Source organism: Geotrypetes seraphini, chromosome 8 (assembly GCF_902459505.1).
Source record: "Geotrypetes seraphini chromosome 8, aGeoSer1.1, whole genome shotgun sequence".
Classification (NCBI taxonomy): domain Eukaryota; kingdom Metazoa; phylum Chordata; class Amphibia; order Gymnophiona; family Dermophiidae; genus Geotrypetes; species Geotrypetes seraphini.
Window position 1 is genome coordinate 187923035 of NC_047091.1, and position 25238 is coordinate 187948272.

A 25238-nucleotide genomic window follows, 5' to 3' on the forward strand; every position below is an offset into this window, starting at 1 on the left:
AAGACCTCCAACGGGGTGTGTGAGGAGGAACCCCCCCCCCCCAATTTAATGCATAGTGTTCGCGCTGCCGTTGGGGGGTGTGTGAGGGGTGCAGCCCCCCACATTATAGAGAAAACGGAACTTTTCCTGAAAAAAATCAGAAAAAGTTCCGTTTTCTCTACAATGCGGGGGTTGCACCCCCCACACCTCCCCCAACGGCAGTGCGAACACTGTGCATTAAAGTGGGGGGTTCCCCCCCACACACACCCCCGTCAGAGCTCTTTAAAAATAAGTTTTTCGGCGGCGCGCTTCTTTCTTGCGCTGAATTGTCAGCGCTGGATTGTTGGCATGCTGGTGTCTTGCGCGCCACTGACTATGAACCTATGTTACCTGAGGCCCATTGACCTTTAGAAACATACTATTATCTACCTTGACTAAAGTCATGATGGAAGACCAGGGTCTGTCCAATCCTGGAATTTCTCAATCTGAAAATGGTGGAAAATTAAACCTCGAAAATAGTATATAATACTGCTCATACTGGACAATACATATCTGTATTAGAGGCCCAACATACTTGAAGGGCTCTGGCCTCAGAATCGGAGCCTACGCACAGCAGTGAATCACAAACTGAGAAGATCCGCGTAGTTAATACAGCTCCTGCTCCAATCATTGGCCAGTAATTTAATCTTTTTTTGAAAAAATTTTTAATAAAGCAATTTAATGAAGCTAAAACCCTTTCAACTTTAAAGGGGTATTATACATATGTAGTAGCCAGGATTTGAAAAAATGTTCAGTCACGTTTCGCGGGAATTTTTATCATCCGCTGCGTCAGGGCCACCAGGAGGCCCAACATACCAGGAGGCCCAACATACCAGGAGGCTGGGAAGAGAGAGTGAGCCTGTGATTTTGAGTGTCCTGGTGGCCCTGACGCAGCGGATGATAAAAATTCCCGCGAAACGTGGCCGCGTCGGCAAATTAGACACTGGTGACTGAACATGGTATAAAGACAAGTCAAGTTCTGAGATAAGCTTTTTTGGTCTCACATTTTTTCAAATCCTGGCTACTACATATGTATAATACCCCTTTAAAGTTGAAAGGGTTTTAGCTTCATTAAATTGCTTTATTAAAATTTTTTTCAAAAAAAGATTAAATTACTGGCCAATGATTGGAGCAGGAGCTGTATTAACTACGCGGATCTTCTCAGTTTGTGATTCACTGCTGTGCGTAGGCTCCGATTCTGAGGCCAGAGCCCTTCAAGTATGTTGGGCCTCTAATACAGATATGTATTGTCCAGTATGAGCAGTATTATATACTATTTTCCTGATTATATTATATGCTGCTGGGGTGACTAGTTTTAGGTTGGAAAATTAAACCTCCCAGAAACGTTGGGTGCCGCGTCCCCAAGGCATAAAATCTCACATAGACGCTTTTGAGAACAATTTGCATTTGAATAAGGGTCTGCAGCAGAATTAAACAGCAGCTGTGGAAGTGCCGATTCCCTGGAGCTGTGCTGTGTGCAGAGAATTGTGGGTGCTACGTTAGTCCGCTTGACCGTTGAAAACGAATGGTCAACAGCCATCTTTTTATTGGATTAGCGTAATATACCGGTGGCAAGTTTTTGAGAGTTATGCTCTCTTCCTGGTTGAGACAAAGGTGTCTCTGTCAGAAATCAGGGGATCTCGTCTCTCCAAAAGTGGGAAGGCCCAAGCAACGATCCCGAAACCGAGGGCCTGCACGGCTTTATTCCTATCTAGAAGGTCCTTGGATGGACCGACATCTTGCTGTCTGTCCTGGCTCTATGGGGCTCCTGGGGATTCCTAATCTTATCCACCCCCTCCTTTATAAAGCCGTGTTAGCGTTTTTAGCGTCAGCTGCGACGGTAACAGCTTGGACACTCATAGGAATTCTATGAGTGTCGGAGCTGTTACCGTGGCGGCCAGCACTAAAAACGCTAGTGTGGCTTTGTAAAGGAGGGGGTTAATCTCTACCTTACATCACTGATGAAAAAGAAGATATCTTCCTCCACGGGCCACATCAAGGTGGAGGAAGATATCTTCTTTTTCAAGGATCCCGCGGCAACAAGGGGGCATCCATGGAAAATCAGGGGCGGGAAACTGCACGGTGACACTAGGAAGTTCTTCTTCACTGAAAGGGTGGTTGATCGCTGGAATAGTCTTCCACTTCAGGTTATTGAGGCCAGTAGTGTGCCAGATTTTAAGGCCAGATGGAATCGACACGTGGGATCTATTCGCAAAGTAAAGGCAGGGGAGGGTCATTAGGGTGGGCAGACTTGATGGGCCGTGGCCCTTATCTGCCGTCTATTTCTATGTTTATTGGGTAGTTTAGAAGGGAATATATCTGGGACGTTTGCTCACTTTGACTAAAATCAATTAGGTATTATGACAAATGGGAGTGGGAGGTGGGTTGTCTATGCACTTTATAGTTCTGGCTCCATTCTCTAAACACTCCTTTTTTTTGGGGGGGGTCTTTTTGCAGACTAGTTTCCTGAGTTTGCATATGTGCACCATTCTGTGCATTCACAATGGCTTTGTGGTGGTTCCCCTTTCAGAAAATAATGCTATTCTTTATTTATTGGGATTTATTAACTCTCCTTTTTTGCAGAGATTCACCCACGGCGGTGTACAGCGGGTGTAATTCAACACAAAACAATTTTGTTAACAGCCAGTGGCACAGGAAGGGGGGCAGGAGTGGTGGTCCACCCCGGGCGCCATCTTTACAGGGGGCGCCAGAGCCAGCGCCTCTCCACCCCCATGCAAAGCTCTTTTAATGTTTGCCAGCTCAAGCAGCATCTGTCATTCGCTGCTCGTGCCAGCCTCGGCTCCTTCTGACATCACTTCCTGGTCATGTCACTCACTTGAGTTTTCATTTGGATAAACCAGATCTGGAAAGGACTCAAGGAAATGATTCCTGCTTTCCTAGAAACAATCAGCTGCTGACCTTTTTCCTGGCTTCAATCTGAACACAAGGCGTGGTTATGATTAGACATGCGCATTTGTTATTATGACTCTGAGTTGTTAGAATGCCTTTAAAAAAGAAAAGTATCACACATTAAAAAGTTCGCATGTGCATTTGAAATTTTTCATTTAAACAAACAAAAAAAACCATTAAAGTCCAGCGCTTAGATTAAAAGGCCATGCAAACAAAACCTATCTGGGAAAGGGATTTGTCGTTTTAAAACCACATTTGAAGCAGTTTACATGCAAGTACTTTAAGCATTTTCCCTCTCTGTCCTGGTAGGTTCACAGTCTATCTAACATAGCTGGGGTAGTGACTTGCCCAGGGTCACAAGGAGAAGCCCAGGGTTGGAACCCAGAGCCTCTGTAACTCTAACCACTACGCCACACTCCCTGACATAATCTGAAGTATACGAGATTTAGACTTAGAGCCTGATTCAAATTCTACAGCATTCCCCTTCAATTTTTTTTATTTTTTGCTATATAATCCTACTTAGGGGTGATTGTCAGGGAAGACATGAAGTCTGCAAATCAAGTGGAGCAAGCTTCATCCAAAGCAAGGCAAATCATAGGTTGCATACGCAGGAGTTTCGTCAGCTGTAAACCTGAAGTCATTATGCCACTGTATAGATCCATGGTGAGACCGCACCTGGAGTACTGTGTGCAATTCTGGAGGCCGCATTACCGCAAGGATGTGCTGAGACTGGAATCGGTCCAGAGAATGGCCACCAGGATGGTTTCGGGACTCAAGGAGCTCCCGTACGAGGAGCGGTTAGGGAAATTGCAGCTCTACTCACTCGAGGAACGTAGAGAGAGGGGAGATATGATCAAGACATTCAAGTATCTCACGGGCCGCATCGTGGTGGAAGAAGACATCTTCTTCTTTAAGGGTCCCGCGGCAACAAGGGGGCATTCGTGGAAAATCAGGGGTGGGAAACTGCACAGTGACACTAGGAAGTTCTTCACTGAAAGGGTGGTTGATCGCTGGAATAGTCTTCCACTTCAGGTTATTGAAGCCAGCAGTGTGCCAGATTTTAAGGCCAGATGGGATAGACATGTGGGATCTATCCGCAAAGATAGATAGGGAGGGTCACTGGAGTGGGCAGACTTGATGGGCCGTGGCCCTTATCTGCCGTCTATTTCTATGTTTCTATGTTACCCATTTCGCTTAGTTTTTTTCCGTATGTTCTTTTTAACATTTTAAATCGTTTATATCTTTCCTCCCTATTTTTACTAACTTTTAGGCTTCCACGATGTAAACCGCTCAGGAATGTTAAGCGGTCTATGAAGACAACTTGAATCTTGACATATCTGGTTAAAACCATCTTTAACGACAATGTTTGGAGAAATGACCTGGTTCAGATGGGCTTCTGAGTAAAGTGACCTAAAGTTTTTTTTTCTTTTTTTAATGCTTTTCTGGGATACAACTAGAGCAGTTCAATTATTATATAGAGGTACTTTATCCAGCGAATTGATTTCTGCTGCGAGACCTAACCATAGAACTAGCACTGTGTTCAATTTCATATTAGACACATTCTCCAGCTGAAATTTTACTTGGCTGTAGAGCAGGGAATTCATGAGCTCAGATTAAGTCAGTCTCACTACGTTTAAAGCAAATATTTTTTACAAATGACCGTGATTATAGCATTGTAAAGCCCGCGTAGGTTAAGGATTGCGATATCCTGCAATCACTACGCATCTCCCCACATCACTCCTGGCTCTTGCTAATCTTCTCTAATCATTTATTTATTTGCATTTAATTATTTTAATGTGGTTCTTTTTTTGGAATCGACACACTACGTCATCCAAAAAGAACTAATATTTTTTCCACTCATTTATTCTTTTAAGTTTTAAACTCCGGCGTCTAGGATAAAAATCAATAAGTCTGTAGTTACCTAACCTTGTCGCAAAGGTAGTGGAGATCTAAGGGGTGCCGATATTGCTGCCTTTCCTATGGGTGCAGACATGATCTAGTTTGCCAGGAACGCTACAGTGTTGGATGCATTCATAAAAGAAAGTTCAGATACAGTTCCAGGAGGGTCATTCAACTGCCATAAGTGAAAAATACAACAAGAAAATGGGATTATTCATGATTTCCAGTGCATTTTATGGAAATGACATGTCAGATGAAATGCATTGCAATTAAAGGCTGATATTCTTTGCGTACATTTGCAGTACAGACAAAGTGTCCAGCCAAAATATCTTTGCAGTACTTTAAAGGATCACCATGTCTGGGGTGATAATAGCACTCAGCTTCCACACCCAGAAAGCTGACCTTACTACGCTCACGCCAGGAACACTCCAGCATCACCTCTTTACAAGATTACAGAGACCTTATAGTTTCAGAGCCAGACCTGGTTTTACCCAGAGGCACGCAGGGAAATGTAGTTCTAGTTCAGTGGTCTCAAACTCAAACCCTGTGCAGGGCCGCATTTTGGATTTGGAGGTCCTTGGAGGGCCTCAGAAAAAAATAGTTAATGTCTTATTAAAGAAATGACAGTTTTGCATGAGGTAAAACTCTTTATAGTTTATAAATCTTTCCTTTTGGCTAAGTCTTAATAATAATATTGTCATTTAAAGCTAAAGTGACATATGATCAAGAAACTTTTATTTTACTTTTGTGATTATGATAAACATACCGAGGGCCTCAAAATAGGACCTGGTGAGCCGCATGTGGTCCCCGGGCTGCCAGTTTGAGACCACTGGTCTAGTTTCATTGTCAATTTCAGATCACACAACACACTTGTCTGTGCCATTCATTAGCAACTTTAATTTTCACAAAGATGGCGAGTCCTAGAGATATCCACTTATATATTATGTTCCTTCAGATTCTATATCTTTTTATACCACATACGAGGTTCTACCCAAACGTTCGGGGAATGTGAACAGCGCACGCAAACTGGCTATAGTATGCCCTTCCACCGCTAGAGGTGTCTAGCAGTATGCTTTGTGAATCAGTGTGCCAACGGGCGTACAGCTGAGTGGTCACATTGTTTTGTTCTGTGCGATTTTGTACGGTTGTGTTTTGGTGACTCAGCGGATTTTGATATGAGGGATTTTACTGAGCAAAGAATCTGCATCAAATTTTGTTTCAGACTTTAAAAAACTGCTGCAGAAACCCATCGTATGCTCCAGGAAGCCTTTGGAGATAATGCCATGTGCCAAAGCAAAACCTCTCTTTGCTACAAATGCTTCAAAGACGGACAAACATCTGTCCACGACGATGACCGTTCTGGACGACTGTCAAGAAGCACAACACCAGAAACCATAGCAAAAGTTCATGAGACTATCCTTGCAGATCGTAGGCAAACTATCCACGATGTTTGTGAGATGATAGGACAGTCATACTGTGAGGTTTTGAAGCGGTTGAGCGAGAGCATTTGGTGCAAATGCTCAGACAAGTGGAAAAACAAAAATTGGTTGCTCCACCATGACCACGCGCCCGCTCACACATCACTCGTTGTTTGACAATTCCTGACTTCCGGAAACATTACAGTGATTGCGCACCCTCCCTATTTGCCTGACCTTGCCCCCTGTGATTTTTCCTATTCCCCAAAATGAAATTACAACTGAAGGGGAACCGTTTTCACACGATTGAAGAGATCCAGGCAGAATCACAGGAGGTCCTCAAGGCGCTCTCGCCCAACATGATTTCAATAGATGCATAGACTCATGGGAAAAACGCTGGGATCGCTGTATACATGCTCAATAGGACTACTTCGAAGGAGATGGTGGAAACAAGGAGTTTCGGTAAGTGATTTCTTTTTTTACAATTGAATTCCCTAAACTTTTGGGTAGCACCTCGCATCTGTTCTTCCCTAGCTCCCTGCCCCCTCAATCCCTGGAGACTCCTTGAGGACTGAGAATTTAAAGGCATCAAGTAATCAAGCACATTACAGAAATAAACCAATTGGGAAAGCATGCAGTGCTAACCCCTCTGCATGTAGATATAAAAAGGATGGAGTCGGTCCAGAGGAAGGCTACTAAAATGGTATGTGGTCTTCATCATAAGGTGTATGGGACAGACTTAAAGATCTCAATCTGTAGACTTTGGAGGAAAGGCGGGAGAGGGGAGATATGATAGAGACGTTTAAATACCTACGTAATGTAAATTCACATGAGTCGAGTCTCTTTCATTTGAAAGGAAGCTCTGGAATGAAAAGGCATAGGATGAAGTTAAGAGGTGATAGGCTCAGGAATAATCCGAGAAAATACTTTTTTACAGAAAGGGTGGTAGATGCGTGGAACAGTCTCCCGGAAGAGGTGATGGAAACAGAGACTGTGTCTGAATTCAACAGGGCCTGGGATAGGTACGTGGGATCTCTTAGAGAGAGGAAGAGATAAGGGTTACTGCGGTTGGGACATTTGGCCTTCATCTGCCATCATGTTTCTATGTGTATGTTGCAACATTTGAGGAAGGTATTTTTTATCGGCAGGGCAGAGAAGCAGTTATAGATGGTAGTTTTAGTGGGTGGGAGAAGTTTGCCGAGTGGAGTGGCAGTTGTAGGTTGTGGTCTTTGAGGGTTTGGGCAGTTTACAGGGAGGTTTTAGAAGTAAGAGGTAGGATTGAAGTCTACAAAATCCTGAGTGGAGTTGAACGGGAACAAGTGGATAGATTTTTCGCTCTGTCAAAAATTACAAAGACTAGGGGGACACTTAATGAAGTTACAGGAAAATACTTTTAAAACTAATAGAGGAAATTTTTTTTCACTCAGAGAATAGTTAAGCTCTGGAACGCATTGCCAGAGGTTGTGGTAAGAGCGGATAGTGTAGCTGGTTTTAAGAAAGATTTGGAAACATTCCTGAAGGAAAAGTCCATAGTCTGTTATTGAGAAAGACATGGGGGAAGCCACTGCTTGCCCTGGATCGGTAGCATGGAATGTTGCTACTTCTTGGGTTTTAACAAGAAAAATTGGAAGGGAAGATGATGCTTGTTGCGCAAATTAATTCTGACTATACTCATGACTATATCAAAGCCATCATAGCATCTAATAAATAAAGTTTTTAAATCGATGATTTCCAAAGACTATATGTGTAAAAAGTATTAATACTAAATCACAATTCCTGTTAAATATTTAAAACAAAATGTGGTGCACAAATCATAAATTATACAGACTTCAGTCTTTGGAACCTCTTATGATGTAGATACCATTACAGGTTCCTGTCTTGTATATTGTTATAATCATCTATGTCCACCACCCCCTACCAAACAATTTATTTATTCAACTACTTAATGTAATAAATTCATATAAATTTTAAATTAACACGAATTAATGTTTCAAGTCTCTTTTCTATTTGCCCTTTTCATTCATCATGATGACATAAGCTGCCTCTGGGCTGGACGACTAGGCTTTCCTATGCCAGGCTGCCAGGTGATGATGGTCTGGAGACTGAAATTTAAAGTTGTGAATAAAATTTTTATGGGGGGGAGGGGTTTGGTGATCACTGGGGTAGTGTGTGGGAGTCTGTGTTATGTGTTTTCAGTGTTTATCTGGTGACTTTAGGTGGTTTTTTGTCCAAGTTCTGTCTAGACTCTGTTGTAAAACTTTCTGTTATACATGCTGTACGACTAAGTCTAAGCTGGCCCACATTCTGCCCAACTCCCGCCCTCGACGCACCTCCCGAAATGTCCCGTTTAGCTTTGGACGTTGAGTGACATTATGAAGGCCTAGATCGTTTAGAAATACGTCCAAAACCCGGTTTTATTATTGTCGCTTGGACGTTTTTGAGAAATGTTCATCCAAGTGCCAACTTAGGCCGGTTTTTGGACATTTTTCTCTTTCGATTATGAGCCCCATAGTCTTTGGAAATCATCAATTTAAAAACTTTATTTATTAGATGCTATGATGGCTTTGATATAGTTATGAGTATAGTCGGAATTGATTTGCGCAACCAGCATCAACTTCCCTTCCAATTTTTCTTGTTATCAATTATTTGAGTTTCAGGGATGATATATATTTAAGGCCTCATTACACACTCCTTGTGTTTTAGCCAGGTACTAGTGACCTGGATTGGCCACCGTGAAAACGGGCTACTTGGCTTGATGGACCATTGGTCTGACCCAGTGGGCTATTCTTATATTCATACGCTCTTAAGATTTCTGGATTGCTCTATGCCTAAAAAGGATCAAAGCGATTTACAAAGTTAAGAACCCATGCAGATCACAGGGAGGTAGATCTTTCATCTTATCCCAGGTAGACTACTGTAATGCTCTCTATCTTAGAGCATCTATTGATTGCATAAAGAAACTCCAGCTTCTTCAGAACACCTCTTCTAAGCTGATTTTTAGAAGAAACAAATATGATCATGCCTTCACCCTTATCTCCATTGGTTACCGGTTAAGACAGGAATACATTTTCAACTAGCTTGCATAATTTTCAAAGTTTTCTATGGAACAGCTCCAGAATATTTGTTTAATGACTTTTTATCTCATGCCAATAGAACTATTAGCCTAAGGAATAACACAGAGTTAAAATTCCCATCATTTTAAACAAATATGTTTTTTAAAAAACAATTTGTTTTTTGAGCAATGTTTTTTTTAAATTAAGCCATTAAAATTTGGAACACAGTGCCATTTTCTGTTAAATTATTGCCTGGTTAGATATGTTTTTTCATAAGATTTGAAAATTTTTTTATTTCAAAAATATTTCTGCTAAACATTTCCAGCATCTTTCGCATTTTAATTTCTTGATGCAAAGCACTTTGGACCAATTTAGGTGTGTGTGTGTGTGGGGGGGGGGGGTGTACAAGGGGCTGCTGAAATGTTCTCAGCCCAACCAAGAAGAAAATGATGTGGAACCATAAACTCCGTATTTTTCATTACAGAAGTGGGTGGAAATGTCGGTGCGTCTTTTGTAGCGAAGATAAATTTTTTTAAATGCCACCCACCCCGTCGTACCTTTTTTAATGTCCCGTTGTTGGGGGTACATGGGCTATCTGCCCCCCCCCCCCCGCACATCTGCCTGCTTGTCGCTGCCGCTGCGCCACAACTCCAGGAAAGGAAGGGCCAGCGTGCAGCGATTGCACCCCGCTGGCCTACAAGCCCGTTGGCCCTGATGTCAGATGGAGAAAAGGGAAGGGCTATCCACTCTTACCACAACCTCTGGCAATGCGTTCCAGAGTGAAAAGATCTTAGATTAGGCTGTTTTGTTCTATTTCTGAATGAATGACCACATGCCCCTACCGTAACTTGTTTTATAAAGGAGGGAAGGGCTCACCCACTTTTTTTTTTTTTAATGTGCGCCAAACATAAAATTAACACAGGACACCAGAGCGCACCCCGTGGAAAGGCCTTTTTTAAAACTGCGCTATGTTCTCGTTGTCCAAAGAAATCAAACCTAAGGGAAGCATAGAAATGTTAAATGCGCTGACTTTGAAATGCAGCCACGTACACCAGGGCAGCGTGCGCAACTTCTGGTCTTCTATAAGGTGACACGCCAGCTACGCTACGCTCATGCTCTTACTGGGTCTCGCCATGCCTTGTTTTGTCCGTGCTTTGTTTTGCCATCTTTCTCAGACAAGGTTTACTTTACTATGTCTGGCGCAGTGGTTAAAGCTACAGCCTCAGCATCCTGCGGTTGTGGGTTCAAACTGTGGCATAGTAAGGGGAGTCTTCCTTGGGGGACCGGCACCCCTTATCTTCTCTGCCCCCCCGTTGCGCGCACCTTTCCTGTACCTTTTTAACTATGGCGCGAGCAGCGATGAACTCCGAAGCCAATGTGGGCAGCAAGGTATGGTGAAGGGGCACGGGCAAACGGCGGGAGTGGGGTGCCACTACCCCAAGTGCCGGTCACCCTCGTTACGCCACTGGGTTCAAACCCACGCTGCTCCTTGTGATCTGAGCAAGTCACGTAATCCCCTCATTGCCCCAGATAGATTGTGAGCCTACTGGGACCGACAGGGAAAAATGCTTAAGTACCTGAATTAATCCTTGTACACTGTTCTGAGTTCCCCTGGGAGAATGGTATAAAAAACTGAACGAATAATTAAATGCTTCCTTGCCAGTTACATGTCATAGCATGTATATGCTTCTGTGAAGAATAACACAAGTCGATAACAGGTTTGCATTGAAATGATGTTAAGATAATGCTTGTTTTCAAAGCTGCAATGTGTTGTAACGTGGGGCAGAATGGAAGTTGGTGTGGCTGTGAGGGGCAAGAAGGCTCTGGAATGAGAGGGAATAGGAAGAAGTTAAGAGGTGAGAGGCTCAGGAGTAATCTGAGGAAATACTTTTTTACGGAAAGGGTGGTAGATGCGTGGAACTGTCTCCCGGAAGAGGTGGTGGAGACAGAGACTGTGTCTGAATTCAAGAAAGCCTGGGATAGTCACGTGAGATCTCATAGCGAGAGGAAGAGATAAGGGTTCCTGCAGATGGGCCAATTGGCCTTTATCTGCCATCATGTTTCTATGTTTCCATATCCATAAAGCTCTATGACCTCACAATGCAGGTGGAAAGAGCCTTAGCCAATAGGGAGAGGAGATGCAAATATTAAGAGCCTTAGCCAATAGGGAGAGGAGATGCAAATGTTAAGAGCCTTAGCCAATAGGGAGAGGAGGAGATAGTGGATGCTGCGGATGGGCCATTTGGCCTTTATCTGCCATCTTTTTTTAATGTTAAGTGGATGAGAAAAGGGCAGCCAACTGTCATTAAATTTACTGACAGTCAGGAAAGGTTAACAAAGCATGGTGTGCCTGTATAAATATTTTCATGCCAGTGACAGACCCGTGTCTCCGGTACGCAGCTTCTGTGAAATATCAATAGTCAGGCATGGGGGAATGTCTCGGAACATACGGGGCTGAATCCAGCTGTGCATAAGGTTGGTTTAAATAGCAGGCCGTCAGTACAAATGTTTATAGGTGGATAACTGACTAATATGGCACACTGTGCCCGCTTAGCAATGCAGCTAATTTTTAGAACATAAGAGGAGACTGAGAGGGGACATGATCGAAACATTTTTTGCTATGTACTCTAGTCTTAATTATATATGAACTGAGTCGAGCTCCACTGGGAGATGTCCTGGTATATAAACCAAAGATTTGATTAGATTCAAGATAATGAAGGGAATAGACTTAATAGATAAAGACAGGTTGTTCACCCTCTCCAAGGTAGATAGAACGAGAGGACACTCTCTAAAGTTGAAAGGGGATAGATTCCGTACAAACGTAAGGAAGTTCTTCTTCACCCAGGGAGTGGTGGAAAACTGGAACGCTCTTCCGGAGTCTGTCATAGGGGAAAACACCCTTCAGGGATTCAAGACGAAGTTAGACAAGTTCCTCCTGAACCAGAACGTACGCAGGTAAAGCTAGACTCAATTAGGGCAGTGGTCTTTGACCTAAGGGCTGCCGCGGGAGCGGACTGCTGGGCACAATGGACCTCTGGTCTGACCCGGCAGCAGCAATTCTTATGTTCTTATTAGCCAAATGCTGAAGGACAAGGTGAAAAGCATGGGGATACGACCCACATCAACGGCTCAGGCCTCCAAACTTGCTTCCTTTCTCTACTGACCCACAGATGTATCAAGTAGAAATATGAGAAACCTCATAGAAACCTGGTGTCTCCTGATCCTACCAGGTCTGACCAAGAAAAAAGGTGCTCAGATTGAAAAAAATGAAACCAGGAGATATATTTTAACTATGTTTCTAGGCAATGCCACTTTCATGACTTGTTGTATGTGTACATGTTAGTGAAAAGAACTCCTTGGTTTTGGTCTACTTCTGCACATGTAAACTCCCACCTCAGTCAGAAACTGCACCGGGTCACCATCACCGAGTTGTGAAGGAGAGGGCAACCAACGTAGAAACATCACAGGCATAAGAACAGAACATTTGCCGCTGCTGGGTCAGACCAGCGGTCCATCGTGCCCAGCAGTCCGCTCACGTGGCGGTCCTTAGGACAAAGACCAGTGCCCTGTTTGAGTCTAGCCTTACCTGCGTATGTTCTGGTCCAGCAGGAACTTATCTAACCTTTTCTTGAATCCCTGAAGGGTGATTTCCCCTATAACAGCCTCTGGAAGAGGGTTTCTACCACTCTCTGGGTGAAGAAGAACTTCCTTACCTACGGCTGCTGGATTTTCCCCATTAGAACTCATCCTCCACTCACTAAAGAATTAGCTTATTTTTATAGTACTATTTGCTATACGTAATACTGTACAAGGCGCAAAAATATCCTTTTTAATAGTGAGTCCCTGTAGCAATGGGAAATGTAAAAGCCCCATTTTGCATGTCACATTGAGGGAGGAATTGAAATATTAAGGTTGGGCCAGTTTCCCCAGTATTTATAAAAAGGCTCTGCTGAATGTGGAGCCTTTTGTAAAATACATGGAAAGACGCCATCAAATATACATGAATTTGCCAGCATGCACAGAGGGAGCAACAAATTTCACACGAATAACAAAGAGCAGCATTGGGCCACAGCTCCTGCGTAGAAGTGCAAGCGTTTATATGTGTAAGGGTCGATATTGAGCATGATTTAAGTGGGTAGGAGAGTTTCCTGACCCCTTAAACCATGCTGAGTGCTGACTTCCAATATTTAGTGGCAATTAATTGGACAGTGCTGGGGGCAGTCTGGAAGGTCTGGAAGTGGAGCCAGGTGGACTCAAAAATTGTGAACAGACACTGATGAAATTCAGGGCTTGGCCGGGCAGACAGGACCATATTAAAAGTTCTATCTTCGCTCGGTTTGGTATATGAGTAACGTGACCATTTATTTTTTCCTCAAAACGTGACAGGACCCTCCCCTCCGGTTCCTTCCCCCCCACCCACCCCACCGGATCCTCTCCTCCCCCTCCCCCCCCACCAGATCCTCCCCCGGACCACATTAAATATAGTGCAAAATATAGACAGCAGATATAACTTCTCAAAACTGACACATTTCAATCACTAAACTGAAAATAAAATCATTTTTCCAACCTTTGTTGTCTGGTGATTTCATGAGTCTATGGTTGCACTTCTTTCTGACTGTGCATCCTTTCTTTCTCTTTCTTTCTGTCTCTCTCCCTGCCCTCTTTCTTTCTGTCTCTCTCCCTGCCCCCTTTCTTTCTGTCTTTCTCTCTCTCTGCACCCCTTTCTTTCTTTCTCTCTCCCTGCTTTCTTTCTGTCTCCCTGCCCCCCCCAGCCACCGCTGATTTCTCCAAGCCACCGCAGCAACAGATCAGGTGTGTGCAGCCGTGACCGCACAAGGCTTCCCCCCCCCCCCCCCCGCCAGGCAGCAATTGGATGGCCCAGAACTTCCTCCCAATGTCAGAAATGACATTGGGGGGGAAGGCTTGTGCAGTCGCAGCTGCACACACCTGATCTGTTGCTAAGTCAGAGAAATCCCGGGCTTCATGATTGCCTGTTCCGTTGTCCCCACGCACAGCTTCGGGACGCTCTTTCTGAAGTGGGGACATTTTGGCATCCCAAAGCTGTGCGTGGGGACAACGGGACAGGTGATCTAAAAACAGGACGGTCCTGTTCAAAACAGGACGTATGGTCACATTATATATGGGCACCGTAATGAACATTCAGTGGCACATGTATAACTTCCACTTCAAAAGTGCAGCCCACCATTGGCTAAATGTCGATCTGATATTTGCCTGATCTCACAAAACGGGATGTACGAGGGTGAATGAAAAATTAAAGGCAATAACCGGAACAGAGCTATGTACTCATACATTGCCTGTTGGATAGTCCGTCCATGCACAGTGTAGCGCTCAGCCTTTAATCGTGTGACAGCCACAAGGTCAGAAATATGGATGCTCCGTTGCAAGATTGCGACATCGAAGAACAACATTGCAGAAGTGCCCACCTCCAAGAAAATCATGTTAACCTTCTTTTGGGACATGAAAGGGCCTATACTTGTGCCTCTGCGATCATCCGGGCAAACGGAAAATTACTGTGCATTGCTGGGAAATGAATTCGCAGCAAAAGAAGAGAAATGTTGTCCAAAACGGTCATGCTGAAGCATCACAATGCACGTTCTTATACAGCAGCAGCGACAGAAGAGACGGTGCAACAACTTGTCTTCCACATTCTCCTTACAACCTGAATCTGGCGCCTAGCGATTATCCCATTTTCGGTCCACTGAAGGAGACACTGCGAGGTGGCAGATTCACCTCTGATGGCAAAGTAAAGGAAGCGGTGCTCACCTGGGCTTCGGGAGCAGCCAAAAACATCTCTTCAGGAATGCAAAACTTAGTTGACCGATACAACAAATGTGGCGCCTTGCATGGGGACTATGTGGAAAAGTGATACCGTGTTGCCCCATAAATAAAACCAGGCCTTAGATTAATTTTTGCCCCAAAAAACGCATTAGGGCTTATTTTCAGGTGATCTCTTATTTATTTTCATGTACAACAATCATCTCTCCTTTCCTCTCCTTCACCTCAATTCTTCCTCTTTTCTTTATCTTCCTCCCCCCCTTATGCAGCATCTTTCCTCACCTCTCACCCATCCCCTTGCGCAGCATCTTTCTATCCCTCCCTCCCATCCCCCTGTGCAGCAGAACCCCACCGACCCTCCCACCATGAAACTGACATGCTGTACCTTTAAGGCCTCTTAAAGCAGCAATGGCGGCAGTGCCCTGAACGGGTTGCTTCATGATCTTCCCTGCCAGGGCCTTCCCTCTGCCGCATCACTGATGACATCATCAGTGACACGGCAGAGGGAAGGCCCAGTGGGGAAGGCCACGAAGCAGCCCATTCAGAGCACTGCTGCAATTGCTACTTTAAGAGGACGAGGTATGGAGGTATGTCAGGTCTCACCAAGGTGGGGGGGTCACTGAATCGACGAGTCTGAATTTTTCAGTGGATTGGGCAGCACTAGTGCCAGCAATGGAGTTGAGGACATTCTTGGGGGGGAGGGCCCTCCGGGGGTCGATCTTAACTAGGGCTTCTATTAGGAGCATCTTTAAAAATCATGCTAGGTCTTATTTTGGGGGAAACACAGTATGTTCATTTGCTCACAGTTACTTCCATTAAAGTCAGGGAGAGTGTGGCATAGTGGTTAAAGCTACAGCCTCAGCACCCTGAGGTTGTGGGTTCAAACCCACACTGCTGCTTGTGACCCTGGGCAAGTCACTTAATCCCCCCCCCCCCCCATTGCCCCAGGTACATTAGATAGATTGTGAGCCCACCAGGACAGACAGGGAAAACTGCTTGAGTACCTAAATAAATCCATGTAAACCGTTCTGAGTTCCCCTGGGAGAAAAGTATAGAACATTGAATGAATAAATAGTGTAAAAAATTTCAGCCTCTGATAACCAGAGCAGATATTGTGATGTCATAATGCCTCCTTCCACCAATAAGAGCCAACCTCATCAGTGATGTCACAATGGCTGGCTTGAACTAAACTTGGCTCACTTTTGCTACACTTTGATTTCTAAAGTGATGCAGTGGTTAAAAGTACAACCTCAGCACCCTGGGGTTATGGGTTCAAACCCACGCTGCTCCTTGTGACCCTGGGCAAGTCACTTAACCCCCCCCTCCCCCACCATTGCCCCAGGTCCATTAGATAGATTGTGAGCCTGCCAGGACAGACAGGGAAAAATGCTCGAGTACCTGAATAAATTCATGTAAACTGTTCTGGGAGAACAGTATAGAACATTGACTAAATCAATGTATTTTGCCTTTACTTTTTTATTTACCCTCATTAACATTCAAACATTTGAGTCAGAAAGAAAAACCAGGAGATTAAGCAGACTGACTCCCTTCATCTCATGACTTGCCCAGGGTCACAAAGGGCTGCACTGGGAATTAAACCCAGGTCCACTGATTCTCAGGCCACTGTCCCACCAGAAAAATAAATACCGTATTTGCCGGCGTATAAGACGACTGGGCGTATAAGACGACCCCCCAACTTTTAGTTAAAATATAGAGTTTTGTTATATACTCACCGTATAAGACTACCCCTTCTTCCGCACACCTTCTCTACCGCCCCGGGTGCAGCACAGCCGGCCAGGTCCCCTTACTTTTGTGGCACTTCCCCGACCGACCGACAACAGCCCCGGTCCGACAAACCTCCCTGCCCTTAACCGCGAATCTAAATTACCTTCTTACAGCTGCTGTAAGAAGGTAATTTAGATTCGCGGCTACAGGGCAGGGAGGATTGTCAGACCCGGGCTGTTATCGGTCGGTCGGGGAAGTGCCACAAAAGTAAGGGAACCTGGCCGGCTGTGCTGCAACCGGGGCACCGCCCCTCTCTCTTGGTAGCCACTCGAACCGCGAGGCTACTCTCCTTCTCCTTACCTGCCATGCCTGCAGCACAGAGCCGAACGGAAGTCTTCCCGACGTCAGCGCTGACGTCGGAGGGAGGGAGGGCTTTGTTTAAGCTTTGTTTAAGCCCTCCCTCCCCTCCGACGTCAGCGCTGACGTCGGGAAGACTTCCGTTCGGCTCTGTGCTGCAAGCAGAGAAGGTAGGGAGAAGAAGAGCCGCGTACATCCAGAAGACTGAGCATCCAGCCCCGCAGGAGCCCCGCGACCCTCGGAGGCGTCCCCACGGGATCCCCGCGACCCTAGGGGCGTCCCCGTGCAGCTCTCTAATGTAAAGTAAGGGCATGTAAAACAGTACCCGGCGTATAAGACGACCCCCGACTTTGGGGAGGATTTTAAGGTACTGAAAAGTCGTCTTATACGCCGGCAAATACGGTATATAAATGGTGTTCCTTCCTATCGCCCAATTTCTTTGCTGAATGTAGACATCAAAATTCTGTCCAAAATCTGAGCTGATAGATTAGCGACCCTTCTCCCCAATGTGATTTCATCCACACAAGTCGGCTTTGTACAGGGTAGACAAGCAGTACATAACGTACGTAAAGCATTGATAGCCTTAGCGCACATGCAACTCCATCACACTCCTATACTTCTACTCAGTTTGGATGCGGCACAGGCGTTCGACCAGGTCAATTGGATGTACCTCTTTGACATGTTAAATTGTATGGGGATATCTGGCTGGTTCACCTCGGCATTACACACTTTATATTCCACTCCAACAGCAAGACTACTTGTCAATGACATTATTACTGACCCAATACCTATTGAGAGGGGAACTCGACAGGACTGTCCCCTGTCACCCCTCTTATTTCTATTGTACCTCGAACCCTTTCTTCGCACAGTGTCTCAGGACCCCGACATAGTGGATGTGGACTTTGGGATTCATTCACTCGAAAGTGTTGGCTTTTGCAGATGACCTATTATTTTTGCTAACTGACCCTGCTCACTCTGTTCGATATTTATTGCAAGCGCTTGACGAATTCAAATTTTATTCGGGATTTACGTTGAACTACCAGAAATCTATGGCCCTAGCTAGCCCCATGACACTACAACAGACATGGAGCAGTCACTTCCCATTTACGTGGGCTCAGACTTCAATTCGCTATTTGGGGGTACAGATCCCCCGAGACCTTACGACCCTGTACTCCAGCAATATCACCCCATTGCTTCAAGACACCTCACAACATCTACAGAATTGGTCCACTTTTCCCTTATCGGTGGTGGGCCGGGTGGCCCTTTTTAACATGGTGCTCTTTCCCAAATGGTTATATCGCTTTCAGGTTTTACCTCTGCTGCTGTCCCATGCCCATAACATTCTTTTAACGAAAGAGCTACAGCGTTTTCTATGGGGTGGTAAGCGACCACGTATGCCCTTGCTACGGATGTGTCTGCCCAGGGATAGGGGGGGCTATGGTTTATTAAATGTACGTTGGTATGCTATGGCTTGTCAGATGAGACATATTAATGATTAGTTTAGAGGAACATCTGATTTTAATGCTACATCACTGGAGTTATCTTTTCTGGCTCCGTTTCATGTGAGCTATTTTCTATATGTGGCGGATCCGAGGATGTGTCCTTTGGTGTCTCACTACCCCATTTTTACGCCGGCCAGAAGGACGTGGAGATGGGTCTGTAAAACAGCCAAATTGTCCTCTAGGGTGTCTTTATATTTGCCTATACAGGGCAATGGAGCTTTCCAGCCGGGCATGCAAAATGCCACCTTTCTTAGGTGGCAAGCACAAGGTCTACAATATCTTTTTCACCTGTTTTCGGAGGAGGGGAGCCTGGTCACATTTGCCGAGCTGCAACGGACTTTTGACCTACAGGCTAATGATCTCTTCGCCTATTACCAGATCCGTCACTATGTTCAGTCCCTCCCAGTGGCTGCCCTTATTGAAGTCTGCAGGGAGGCGCTTTCGGAACTCTTCAGCCTTTCAGCCCAACAGAGGATTCCTCTACGATTTCATATTGTGGGGATCCGGGATTGCCAACCAAGTACGAATCTGGATATATTAGCGACAGCGTGGGCTGAGGACTTGCATTGCCAGTTGACTGCTCAACAGTTACAACGGGTCCTGAAGAACATTCAGAAGGTGTCACCCAATATTACTCACTGGGAAATGCAATTGAAAATTGTTCTTAGACTTTACATTCCACCGGAACGTGCAGCCCGGATGGGGATTACTGCGTCGCATTCTTGCCCGAAATGCAATCAGGCTCACGCATCTTTGAGTCACATGTTTTGGGCCTGCCCCGCAATCCAACAGTTTTGGAGACATCTTGGCCTATATACCACATCGCTTTTGGGAAGGCGATGGCTTCCGCAACCGAGGGTGTTATTTGGATTTTATAATATAGCCTCGCCCAAAGCCAGGGGAATGTCAGCATTTATCTCCAGAGCCCTTTTGATGGGGAAAAAAGCCATCCTCACCAACTGGCTCTCCCGTGATCCCCCATCATATGCACAATGGAGATCCCTAATGATAGTGCACGCAACACTGGAGAGACGCATGGTGGGAGACTTGACTCTTGACCCGGGTCGCAAATTTTGTCAGGTGTGGGAGCACTTCTGACAGGACCTCACACCGCGTGCTCGCAGTAGACTTTTGAATCTTTAAGATTTTATTCCCACTTTCAGCTATTGGACTGGCCATGGATTCTTGGGGGGGGGATGGGAGGGGAACTGATTATATTGTTGAAAATGTTATTTCCTGAATGGTACTACTGTTTGTATTTGCTTCTTACTGCTGGAATAATAAAAATCATTTAAACATAAATGGTGTTCCTGTCAGCCTGAGAAAACACTGCATCATCTGTATAGTCCAGGGGTGGGGAACGAGGGCCGCAATCCAGTTGGGGTTTCAGGGTAGCCCTAATGAATATGCATGGAACAGATTTAAATACCTGCCACCTCTATTATACGCAAATCTCTCTCACACATATTCATTAGGGCTATCCCGAAAACCCGACTGGTTGGTGATCCTCCAGGACAGGGTTGGAACCACTGGTCTAGCTCCAGAAAGGGCCATTTGTACAGGGCGTCCACTGGTAAACCTAATGCCACATCCAGTTGCACTGAACGATTTGGCTATGTGTTTACGACAGCATTACTTTTAAAACATGATAAATTTGGAATATGTGATGAGGAGGGAGCTAAATTTATTTATTTATTCAATTTATAGTCCAGGGATCTCAAAGTCCCTCCTTGAGGGCCGCAATCCAGTTGGGTTTTCAGGATTTCCCCAATGAATATGCATGAGATCTGTGTGCATGCACTGCTTTCAATGCATATTCATTAGGAAAATCCCAAAAACCCAACTGGATTGCAGCCCTCGAGGAGGGACTTTGAGATCCCTGAACATAAGAATAGCCTTACTGGGTCAGACCAATGTCCATCAAGTCCAGTAGCCCATTCTCACGCTGGCCAATCCAGGTCCCTAATACCTGGCCAAAACCCAAGGAGTAGCAACATTCCATACAGAATCCCAAAGAATAGCAAGATTCCGGAATCTCAAAGAGTATCAAGATTCTAGAATAGGGGTGGGCAATGCCGGTCCTCGAGGGCCGTAATCCAGTCAGGTTTTCAGGATTTCCCCAATGAATATGCATGAGATCTATTTGCAGGCACTGCTTTCAATGCATATTCATTGGGGAAATCCTGAAAACCCGACTGGATTGGGGCCCTCAAGGAGGGACTTTGAGATCCCCGATTTATACCAATCTCCCTGGGAAATGCAGAACAGTGGTTCCCAACTTTGTCCTGAAGGACCACCAGGCCAATCGGGTTTTCAGGCTAGCCCTAATGAATATGCATGAGAGAGATTTGCATATAATGGAAGTGACAGGCATGCAAATCTGCTCCATGCATATTCATCAGGGCTAGCCTGAAAACCCGATTGGCCTGGTGGTCCTCCAGGACAGGGTTGGGAACCATTGGTTTACATGAATTTATTCAGATACTTAAGCATTTTCCCCTTAAATATGGATTTTGTTTTCATGAACTGGGGGAAATGTTTCTGATCCCACATAGGTGGGGTCGGCTGTCTGTGTTTTCTTAGAAGGGCTGATCCAGTTCTGGTTTTACTCCCACTGCTTGGGAGCTCAAAGCAAGCCACAAGTCCCTAAGGCAAAGCAATAAAGGGAGAAGCAGATGAAAAAGGAGTCAGCTGAAATCCCACAAGGACGTACCTAGCAAGTCGCAAACAGCCACCCTCCCTGCTCCTACCATGGCCGCTTTTAATATCTACGGAGCTCAAAATTGTTACCTGCAGACAAGCGGAAATTCACATGGCACCAAGCGCACATTGCGTTCAACCTGAGAAAACTTCAGCAGCAGCAGCCTAAGAACCTTGGGGTTCAGGACAAGTCACTTAACCCTCCACTGCCCCCAGGTACAAAATAAGATGTAAACTGCCTGGGTGCCTGTTTTTCTTTACAACAGCAAGAACAGAAATGTGGGCAACAGCTGGTGTTAAGTCCCAGAGATATGTGGATAACTTAAAGTATTCTAACTTTGCACTAGAGAATGACATGGAGACAAATTTTTCCCCATCCCTGCAAACTCTGTCATCTGCACAAGCCTGAAACACTTTCATATCCTAAGTAGCAACATTCTAGAGCTCAGATTGTGATGTCATAATGCCTAAGCTCCACCCTCATCTGCATAAATCTCAAACACTTTCAAATCTTAAGTAGCAACATTCTAGAACTCAGATTGTGATGTCATAATGCCTCATTCCACCAATGCCTAAGCTCCGCCCTCATCTGCACAAGCCTCAAACCCTTTAAAATCCTAAGTAGCAACATTCTAGAGCTCAGATTGTGATGTCATAATGCCTCATTCCACCAATGCCTAGCAACATTCTAGAGCTGAGATTGTGATGTCATAATGTCTCATTCCACCAATGACTATGCTCCGTCCTCATCTGCACAAACCTCAAACACTTTATAATCCTAAGTAGCAACATTCTAGAGCTCAGATTGTGAAGTCATAATGCCTCATTCCACCAATGCCTAAGCTCCGTCCTCATCTGCACAAACCTCAAACATTTAAAATCCTAAGTAGCAACATTCTAGAGCTCAGATTGTGATGTCATAATGCCTCATTCCACCAATGCCTAAGCTCCACCCTCATCTGCACAAGGCTCAAACGCTTTCAAATCACAAGTAACAACATTCTAGAGCTCAGATTGTGATGTCATAATGCCTCACTCCACCAATGCCTAAGATCCATCCTCATCTGCCCAAGTCTCAAACACTTTCAAATCATAAGTGTTCGAGGCTTGTGTGGTTAAGGCAGAGCTCACAGGAATGGGGCAGGAATAGGGACAGTGAGAAAACTCACGGAGCAGGACGGGGAAATTGAGTTCCTGTGGGAACGGGGAAAAATTTGTCCCCATGTCATTCTCCGCATCAGTGTATGCCCACCTTATGTAAGATATGCATCTAATACAGAATAGTATTTAGGCAGAAGTTTAGAAAATAAGTCCAGACACACATGTGTGGCATTGCTCTAATGAATCAATGCACAACTCTTGGCCCTGGTCTCCCATTCTCCCCTGTGCTCTCTTAAGCTTGGGCAGAGCTCTTTCCGTCTCTGTCCCTGCCATAAGGGAGAAACTCTTTCTCAGGGTCCCCGTCCCCCCAAGTCCATCACCTCCCAGCTCCACAGACCAAGGGGAGAAATGCTTGGGAGCTCTCTGTGATCTGGCTGCAGCTAGAGTAAAAATCAACTAGGACATGAGAGCAAGAAAGGGGAAGTTGGGTCGGGGCAGAAAGGAACAACTTGCCAAGAATAAAGACAGTGATAATGCAAGAATTACTCACAGCCCGTCTTGCCCACAAGTTCTTGGATCTCCACCGTCAGAGAATGGGAGGAACCCATCACTTTAAAGGGCTTATGGAAGGAAGCAAATTCAGAGAGAAGGGGAGGAAAGCACCCCGGACCCTAGGTTGTGGCAGGATGCTGAAGGGCTCTCAAGTTGCAAGGTGCCAGATCAGAGCTGCCTTCCTGAGTACAGTATGTGTTTAAATGTCCAGGAAGCCAGAAGCACTAATTATAATCCATGGAGAAGAAGGATTCCCCAGGGTCCCAAAGGCTGCCACGTTGCAGGCTGGATCAGGTTGAACACCTGATGCCAACCTGGTATTGTGGGAGCTGCTCAGCTCTACCCAGCGTGCTTGAGACCAGATTTCCTTGCAAATTGGACTGCTCATTTCTCTCAAACCTCACAGCCAGTCAGCCTTACCACAGTGAACATGCCACTCTCTCTCTTGTGCATTCATTGTGAGGTCTGGCAAGCCCTGACTTAAGCGGAAGAAGAAAGATTTTGTACTTAGTCCCAGGCTGAATATTCATTGCAGTCTGATGAGCTCAGTTAGCCAAATTGTCTCAAACTTTAGAAAAGAAATAGTAATTAATTAATGAAGCAAAGTGCCAAATCCCTGAGTACTTGTAAATAAAGTCTTATGGTACCAGAACCCAGTCCCGGTTTATAATTTGTTAAAATTTGGCTATATGTGATCACAATGGCTTCCAAAATACTGTTTGTTGGAATAGAAAGGAACTCCACTATCTCCTCCTCTCCCTATTGGCTAAGGCTGTTATCATTTGCATCTCCTCTTCCTATAGGCTAAGGCTCCTTACACCTGCATTGTGAGGTCAGAGAGCTTTATGGTTAGAGAAACATAGAAACATGAAGGCAGATAAAGGCCAAATGGCCCATCCGCAGCATCCACTATCTCCTCCTCTCCCTATTGGCTAAGGCTCTTAACATTTGCATCTCCTCTTCCTATAGGCTAAGGCTCTTTACACCTGCATTGTGAGGTCATAGAACTTTATGGTTATAGAAACATGAAGGCAGATAAAGGCCAAATGGCCCATCCACTATCTCCTCCTCTCCCTATTGGCTAAGGCTCTTAACATTTGCATCTCCTCTCCCTATAGGCTAAGGCTCTTTACACCTGCATTGTGAGGTCATAGAACTTTATGGTTATAGAAACATGAAGGCAGATAAAGGCCAAATGGCCCATCCACAGCATCCACTGTCTCCTCCTCTCCCTATTGGCTAAGGCTGTTATCATTTGCAATGATAAAAGGCATGGAAAACCTTTCATATGCAGATAGGTTAGAAAGGCTGGGGCTCTTCTCCCTGGAAAAGCGGAGACTCAGAGGAGACATGATAGTGACTTTCAAGATCATGAGAGGTATCGAGAAGGTAAACAGAGATAGATTCTTCAGACTAATGGAGCCCACAAGTACAAGGGGGCACTCGGAGAAGCTGAAAGGGGACAGGTTTAGAACCAATGCTAGGAAGTTCTTTTTCACTCAGAGGGTAATGGACACATGGAACACACTGCCGGAGGCTGTGATAGGACAGAGTACACTCCAGGGTTTTAAAGAAGGATTAGATAAATTCCTGAAAGATAGGGGGATTGAGGGATACAGATAGAGGTAGAGATGGGATATAGAGAGAGTTTAGATAGAGACCAAGGGGATTTAAGGGTTCAGACAATGATCACCGTACAGGTCATGGGCCTGATGGGCCACCGCGGGTGCGGACTGCTGGGCGCGATGGACCTCTGGTCGGACTCAGCAGAGGCAACTTCTTATGTTCTTATCTCCTCTTCCTATAGGCTAAGGTTCTTTACACCTGTATTGTGAGGTCATAGAGCTTTATGGTTAGAGAAACATAGAAACATGAAGGCAGATAAAGGCCAAATGGCCCATCCGCAGCATCCACTATCTCCTCCTCTCCCTATTGGCTAAGGCTCTTAACATTTGCATCTCCTCTTCCTATAGGCTAAGGCTCTTTACACCTGAATTGTGATGTCATAGAGCTTTATGGTTAGAGAAACATAGAAACATGAAGGCAGATAAAGGTCAAATGGCCCATCCGCAGCATCCACTATCTCCTCCTCTCCCCATTGGCTAAAACTCAACATTTGCATCTCCTCTTCCTATAGGCTAAGGTTCTTTACACCTGCATTGTGAGGTCATACTGCATTATGGTTATAAGCTACAGCTTAGGGCTCCTTT

The 25238-nt window shown here is 45.2% G+C and overlaps 1 protein-coding gene across 1 annotated transcript in view; it reads right to left on the reverse strand.

Annotated features, from left to right (window-relative positions):
- Positions 1-23367, reverse strand: part of TESC (tescalcin) — a 130112-nt gene extending 106745 nt beyond the window's left edge. The window contains 1 exon segment of the mRNA XM_033957209.1: positions 23027-23367. Within this exon segment, the coding sequence (XP_033813100.1) occupies positions 23027-23084 (58 nt within the window). The 5' untranslated portion in view covers positions 23085-23367.
- Between the last annotated feature and the right edge of the window lie 1871 nt (positions 23368-25238).